The sequence below is a fragment of the Pleurodeles waltl genome, chromosome 1_2 (assembly GCF_031143425.1).
Source record: "Pleurodeles waltl isolate 20211129_DDA chromosome 1_2, aPleWal1.hap1.20221129, whole genome shotgun sequence".
NCBI lineage: Eukaryota > Metazoa > Chordata > Amphibia > Caudata > Salamandridae > Pleurodeles > Pleurodeles waltl.
This window is the reverse complement of record NC_090437.1, coordinates 1,035,803,306-1,035,811,205: the sequence shown is the minus strand read 5'-3', so window position 1 is coordinate 1,035,811,205 and position 7,900 is coordinate 1,035,803,306. Positions and strand designations below refer to the sequence as shown.

Genomic DNA, 7,900 nt, shown 5'->3' with positions numbered 1-7,900 from the left:
CTACCTTGCGGTGGCGGCCCCGTCTGTGCCCCCCACACCTACAGGTACAGCCGCCACCCCCCCTACCAACACCACCTTCCCAGCAGCCCCTCAGCCTTTGCCCCGTGCCCGCTCACCCAGGAGGGTGGGCATCACCTTCGCCCCAGGCACCTCCGCCCCTGCCCCTGTCACCCCTGCTGCCCTCAGCGAGGAGGCCATTGACCTCCTCAGGTCCCTCACTGTTGGGCAGTCTACCATTTTGAATGCCATCCAGTGTTACGACTCGGTCATCCCATTTCCAGGGGGCGCTGTAAGGGGACTGTCAGAAGCCTGGGAATCACCTTGAACACCTATCTAGAGTCCCTTGCTGACTCCTGTTTGTTTCTCTTTTCTCCATGGTACACTTGTGTAGGACTACATTTGCTTCTTGGGACTGCAAATCCCATAATGCACAGCTTGGTTGTCAGTAAAACCCGGATTCTGTTTCCCATTGTTTTCAATGGGAGAAGTCCAGTTGCTCCTTTTCACTGGATCCTCTCCTCCAGGACTTGCAAGTGTCCGAAATTACACACACCTGTGACCACTCCTGTGCAGCCCAGCTGGGAACTGCTTATAAGCAGCCATTTCCTCAAGCTCCCCGTCGTGCATCGGACTTCAATTCCTTTGTGTTACAGACCCCTTGTCGGATGGTGTTCCAGTTTTGTTCCTGTTCCTGTTCTGTTCCAGCTTGATCCTGTTTCCTGTTTCTCTGCCCTGCTCCTGATTGTTCCAGCCAGAGTCTTCTCCCTACTTCTTAGCCTTGTACCTGTTTGTTTCTTCCAGAGCCTGCTCCCTGTTTCTCTGCCCTGCTCCTGCCTTGTTTCAGCCTGAACCTGCTCTCTGTTTCCCAGTCCTGTTTACTGCTCTTTTCCTACTCCCTGTATTCCAGTCCTGTCCTTGCCTGTTCCAGCCAGAGCCTGTTCTCAGTTTCCCAGTCCTGTCTCTGTTTGTCCCAGCCAGAAGTTTGCGCCCTGTTTTCAAGTCCTAGTCCTGCCTTTGCTTCAGCCTGAGCCTGTTCCTAGTTCTTGCCTCTGCCTCTTTGTTTGTTCCCTTCTGTTTCTGTTTCTTCTTGGTTCTTTGTGTCTGGTAAGTGTTCTATCAGTCTTCACCAGTGTATACGTGTCCTCCTGTGTACTGGGGTTGGCTCCTGGTTTCCAGGAGGCAATTCCAGCCCCCATCCTTGTCCAGTGTTATACGTTGTATTTCGTGCCTAACAGTGACAGTGTGCTATTGCTGTTTTCTCAGGAATCGCCACTGTGTTTCCAGCTGGACCCACAAGAGCGTGTCCTGTGTATGTAAGTACTATCCTTGTTTGTGCTCTAGGGTCCAGAGACAGAATCACTTCTGCTGCCTCCTTTCTATGAGGCTGGCAGGGTGACTATCTGTAAGAGCAAACTGCACAGAGGCATTGAGATTCCCTGTCACCTTGTGGAGGTTCTGCGCCTTACTCTGTGTACAACCCCAGCGTGTTTGTCCACTGGTAATCCGTTTCCTGTTTGTTCACACAAGGGTTGCTCTGCTTTTACTTTCCTGTTTCCTGTGCCTGTCCATAGCTGTCCTTTCCGTGTATGCCTTTAGCTGCTCTTCTGCCCCAGTACACTACCTCTTTAGGATATTCGGTAACCTCAAGGGGTGTCCCAACCAAAGTCCTGATCAGCCCCGTCCGAAACCGTGACAGAATGCACGACCCAAACATTTCAAGCTCCCCTGGCAGTAAAGGCACACACAAACCTAAAATGCTTTCCTATCATGTTAAGACACCCCTTTCTAAACCTAGACTTTCTCAGAAGACCTCTAAAAAAGGCCTTAGTTTAAAGGATAGTGTAGTGCTTTCCTCTTATTTAGTTTCTAAGCACTAACATAACACAACAGAAATGCACTTCTGAGGTCAAAGAAGACTTTTATTGTTATTTTATTCTTCCCCAACCACAATGTTTATGAATGAATGACGAATTAGTAGCTTTCAAGTCCGCGTTAATCAAACAAAATATATCAGTTTGCAATATACACAGCAGGTTATATTTATAAGATATTGAATGCAAAGCAAAACAAATACTTCACCGTGTAGGAACTATTTACAGCTACATCTTTCTAAGGTCTGCAAGCTGAGACCCCTGTCAGCCGCGAGAAAGAGTGTCATCTACCCACACGGGATGCTGGCAACTGGCGCCAAGCTCCAGCACGAGGTCCGGCAGATTCGAATCTGACTCTCTGCAGCCTGTTACATTCGTTACAAAGGTGTGCCCCCTCCTCTCAGACCTGGGAAACTGAGCAAGCCTTTTGGAGACTGGCCAGGTCTCCAAGACTACTCCTGTTCCCAAGCTCAAGGGAAGAGAAACAACGCCCATGTACTCTCTCTTATCAGGTCTAGTCTACTGTGAGAGCAAAACATCTTGGTTCTCTGGTGCAAAAACACAGCTTGGAAAAATACAGAACTATTCTCAACTGCAATGTCTAACTCCACGTTAAAGGCAATGGGCAGCTAACCTAAATATCAAATGCAATGTCATGTTAAAGGCAATAGGCAGCTAACCTAAATATCAAATGCAATGTCTAGTGTCATGTCAAAGCCAATAGGCAGCTGAGCTGAATATAAAATGCAATGTATTATATCATGTCAAAGCCCATAGGCAGCTGAGCTGAATATAAAATGCAATGTATAATATCATGTCAAAGCCAATAGGCAGCGGAGCTGAATATCATGTCAAAGCCAATAGGCGGCTAAACTGAACAAAACATACCATGTGCTACTGGTGAACATTGAGCAACTAATATGCGCAGTGGTGAAACACAAAGTCATTGGTCAAAACAAACTTTATCAAATGGCAGGACATTCCGCCCTTTGACCAATGAATTTTTGTTTCACATATCTCATATTTCAAAAAAAAAAAAAAAAACATCAGTACAAAAAAAACATTATGATCAAAGCAATCCCTGTAAAGCAATAGAAGTGAATTAACACATTGATTTCATAACCTTTCACATCAGATACATCTACATAGAAAAGACTGGGCAATTTTTTTTTTTTCTGAATGAGTCTCTAATTCAACAGTGTTAGCAATTTGATGTGGCATGAGTTCTGCTCATGTAAAGGTGCACGGTCCACCTGAAAGGTTTTCTGGAAGGTAAGCAAAAGTCAGAGTTCCATACGAGAGGGGAAAAAAAAAAAAACACAGCAAACAAGTTGAACTTGAACTGAAGGCGCAGTTTGCGCAAAATGGATCCATGGTGCTGGCACTTTACTCAGCCCGGTTCAGGTTGGGGATTCGGTCCCTTCCCCGACCCCACACGCACACACCGGAAGGGGGACCACACAGCGCACTCAGGGACAGTGGCGAAACGTGGTAGGATCTGCAAAAGAAACAAGTATGACTTTTCTTGCAAATAACATTTTTCATTTAAACTGCACCCTTCCTCTTCCTTTCCCTGTTTTATAATCAGCAGGACGTTTTTGGGGCCCTTTGTTATATTCTCTGCAGGTTCTGGAGGGTAACTTGGGGCGTCAGCCCACACATCAGCACTGAGGTTTTTATCTGCTGCACCACAGCTTCCCTTTTCTTGCACTGTCAGAAGGGCTGGGGCAGACTCCTTCTTTACCAAACCTCCATTCACTGCACTTTTGCCAATTTGGGCCATTCTGTCTCCAATTTGTATGAATGAATCAGATTCTTTTCTAGGTATCAGCATAATTTCGATTTTTCCTTGGTAATTTGCAGCAATCACTCTCCCTAAAACCTGATCAATTTGCCATTTCTGTTCTGGTAACTTTCCTCTCCCCAACTGCTCTGTGACTGCTTGCATGACAGATTGCTTTTGTGCGTGCTGCACAGTTTTTATCAAATCTAGGGGAATGGGCATCTCTCTCATCTCTGCCCACCTGTAAGTGGCCTTTTCACATTTCTGGGGCACCCACATAGCCATCCCCACTAAGGCAGAATTCTGGGTGAACACTTCTCTCTCTGCATTTTTCTCATTAACATCTGCAAGGTAATTGAACCAGTTAGGTGCTAAAACATTATCAAAGAACCAAAAATCAGCATAAAAATGACACATCTCACGTAGCTCTTGCTTTAAAATCTGACACACATTATACAACGCTGTTTCTTCTACTGTGCCAGAAAGCAACATTTCAGTCAATGAATCATTAGTAAAACAAACATGCTTTTTATCTTCAGTGGACACGAATTCAAATGGTGCACACAACTTCATTGGTAATTCTTTTATCTGTGGTACTCTAGCCCTGTCTTGCAAGTACCAGATCCATTGTATGATTCTAGCTAGGGGCACTATTTTCTTTCCTTGTTCATGATTTAAATGTACATAAGTATTTCCTTCTTGCACTGCGCAGAAACCTAAAGTCTGCATTATTTCATTTGCCAAATCACAAGCGCGCAGCTGCATATTATTTTTCACAGTGACCATGTACAAAAGTGTTAGGATTTCTCTCAAATGAGGGCTATTCTTTTTCCAAAAATCAAACAAACTAATGAAACTCGGGGTGTCTTGCTCTAAAATCCTTCGTTTTACTTGTGCATTTTGCAACGGTAACTTGTAAATCACATTCTCGTCCGTGTTATCAGTTAAGGAATGCACTTTGGCTGCCAAAAACCCTGGCTCACACGGAAACTCAATGCAGCTCGGAGCTGTCTTAACCCCCTCATTACTGGAATGGGACAAGAAAGATTCTTCATTTTTATAACTTTCAGCATTATTTTGAATTATCGTATCCTGGCTAATTTGCTCACGTAAATTCCTATTTTCATGTTCCAACTGCCTACATTTCTCCTGCATTTCTCTGTAAGCAGATAAAGGTATCCAGACCTTTCTGTCATCATTACTTCCAAAACACACGTTTTCTACATATATACAACGGGAATTATTTCTCAAAACCTTATCAGGCCTTTTAGCTACACATGCATTTTCTTCTGTAATTCCCCAAACAGAAAACAATTCACAGTTTTTCTTAGCACCATCAGGCAGTTCATCAACACATGTATTCTCAGACATGGTCTGCCGTGCTACTGTGATTCTCCAAACAGAAAACAATTTCTGTAATTCTCCAAACAACAAAAAAACAATTACACTTTTAAAGTGTGCACTTAGAAATCTACTAACTCGTCAAACCCCTTCTTAATCACCTCTTAATGACCGACCCCACGACTCCAGGTACCAATTGTAGTGCTTTCCTCTTATTTAGTTTCTAAGCACTAACATAACACAACAGAAATGCACTTCTGAGGTCAAAGAAGACTTTTATTGTTATTTTATTCTTCCCCAACCACAATGTTTATGAATGAATGACGAATTAGTAGCTTTCAAGTCCGCGTTAATCAAACAAAATATATCAGTTTGCAATATACACAGCAGGTTATATTTATAAGATATTGAATGCAAAGCAAAACAAATACTTCACCGTGTAGGAACTATTTACAGCTACATCTTTCTAAGGTCTGCAAGCTGAGACCCCTGTCAGCCGCGAGAAAGAGTGTCATCTACCCACACGGGATGCTGGCAACTGGCGCCAAGCTCCAGCACGAGGTCCGGCAGATTCGAATCTGACTCTCTGCAGCCTGTTACATTCGTTACAAAGGTGTGCCCCCTCCTCTCAGACCTGGGAAACTGAGCAAGCCTTTTGGAGACTGGCCAGGTCTCCAAGACTACTCCTGTTCCCAAGCTCAAGGGAAGAGAAACAACGCCCATGTACTCTCTCTTATCAGGTCTAGTCTACTGTGAGAGCAAAACATCTTGGTTCTCTGGTGCAAAAACACAGCTTGGAAAAATACAGAACTATTCTCAACTGCAATGTCTAACTCCACGTTAAAGGCAATGGGCAGCTAACCTAAATATCAAATGCAATGTCATGTTAAAGGCAATAGGCAGCTAACCTAAATATCAAATGCAATGTCTAGTGTCATGTCAAAGCCAATAGGCAGCTGAGCTGAATATAAAATGCAATGTATTATATCATGTCAAAGCCCATAGGCAGCTGAGCTGAATATAAAATGCAATGTATAATATCATGTCAAAGCCAATAGGCAGCGGAGCTGAATATCATGTCAAAGCCAATAGGCGGCTAAACTGAACAAAACATACCATGTGCTACTGGTGAACATTGAGCAACTAATATGCGCAGTGGTGAAACACAAAGTCATTGGTCAAAACAAACTTTATCAAATGGCAGGACAGATAGACTTGTTAAAGAAAATCAAAGATTGCAAATGCAGTACTACATTGCGTGGCTTGCTGATTCCTCAATGTTCAGCTATTATAATATATGTGATTATGACCCCCAATCCCTGTCTGTAGAAGAATTACAAAGTAATAATGAGTTTTTGGAGGTTCTATTACCTCAAACAGGGGAGAATGTTCCTAACAGTGAAAGTGCTTTTGCTACTTCTGCACAAGACATTTACTCTCAAGAAAACCTGGTTAATTCCTTGCCTCATGCTAGTGCATCCCAGATTCACTTCCAGCACTCTGCCAAAACAAAGAACCCTGACACTGTTCAAGAAGCCACACTACCGATTCCCTTGTTTTCTGTTGAGTGCTTCAGCCCATCTAGGCCAGTTTCTCAGAATTCAAAGTGCAGTGCTGACTCTTATAAAGACCTATCAGTCCCTCAGAGTTTTCAAGTCAGCAGGCTAGACCCTGTATCTAAGGGATCAGTAAAAACTGTGGGATTCCTTAGTTCAACTCAAATGGCTTGTGCTCCTTCCAAATTGGATGAAAGTACATCAGTCTCAATTCCTAAGTGTTGTGCTGACTCGTGTAAAGATCTACCAGTCCCTCAGTGCTTTCAAGTGAGCAGGATAGAACCTGTGTCAAAGGGATCAGTAAAGACTGTGGGATTCCTTAGTTCAATTCAAAAAGCTTGTGCTCTTCCCAAACTGGATGATAATATACCAGTCACAATCCCTAAAAGCTCTGCTAAACCCTTTTCTATTCTGAGTGGGTTTGATAACAATATGGACATACACACACTAAAAGAGCAGTTTTGGCAGATTAAAAGGCAGATATCAGACTTCTATGATGAATATGTTGTAACATACACAAGAAATCTTGCACATGGGCTCTTTTCATCAATGCATATTTCACTGTTGGCAGAACCAGACATTCTGTTTATCTGTAAGGTAGAAGAAGTAACAGAGCAGCTGATGGAAACTACTGCAAGGCAATTTGAAAACCTGAAAAAAGAAAATGATCACCAGCTTTGGCTTAAAGAACAGTATGCTACTTTGTGCGCCTCTCCAAAGACTTCTATAGAGCAGATTGTCCCTTCTATTAATGACAGTCAAAAGACAGCTCCAGTTATAAATATATCAGCCTCTTCTTCAGACTCTCTCTCAGCCTGTAGTTCTCCAGTGAAAATTCCTGTACAGTTGATTGAATCTCTGAGAGATTTGACACCTCTTGATTCAAAGGATGGATCAGAGTCTTCAGAGGGAAGTGTCTCAGCCCCTCTATCAGAACAAATAAAGCCAAAGGAAGAAGAGAGTTCTGATGCAGACTCCAATAGCTGCACCTTAAGAAACCAAGACATGACTTTATTGGAGATTAATGGCAAGTTGTGCAACAGTGTTGAAGAATCTGAATCTAGTGATGACAGTGGTTCCTGCCTTGCCGTGAACAAACCTGCAGATAGTGCTGTTCAAATGACGTACACACCAGAATTTTCAGATTGTGGGGATACTCCTGCCCTTTCAAACAATATCATAGAACTTTCAGACAATAAAGAGACAGTTCCTGTTTCAAGTGAACTAATGGATTTTTCTGACCGTGAAGAAATACCCGCAATTACTAAGAATGTAATAGACTTCTCAGAAAGTTTAAGAATCTCTTCTGTGTCAAAGCAAACCGTGGAAATTTCAGACAAGGAAGAAAG

At 43.1% G+C, this 7,900-nt stretch overlaps 1 protein-coding gene across 2 annotated transcripts; it reads right to left on the bottom strand.

Annotated features, from left to right (window-relative positions):
- Positions 1-1,912: 1,912 nt before the first annotated feature.
- On the bottom strand, positions 1,913-6,193 carry LOC138247873 (uncharacterized). Of its 2 annotated transcripts, none has more exons than XR_011194588.1 (2): positions 5,432-6,193; positions 1,913-3,369 (listed from the first exon to the last, which is right to left on the bottom strand). XR_011194588.1 is itself a non-coding variant. In XM_069202130.1 (2 exons), exons 1-2 carry the CDS (start codon positions 5,023-5,025, stop codon positions 3,258-3,260), a joined length of 1,242 nt encoding a protein of 413 aa, XP_069058231.1. In that variant the 5' UTR covers positions 5,026-5,402; the 3' UTR covers positions 1,963-3,257. The 2 variants fall into 2 exon arrangements, 1 of the variants encoding a protein (XP_069058231.1); XM_069202130.1 differs by lacking the exon at positions 5,432-6,193 and adding an exon at positions 3,896-5,402 and having other exon boundaries at positions 1,963-3,369.
- Between the last annotated feature and the right edge of the window lie 1,707 nt (positions 6,194-7,900).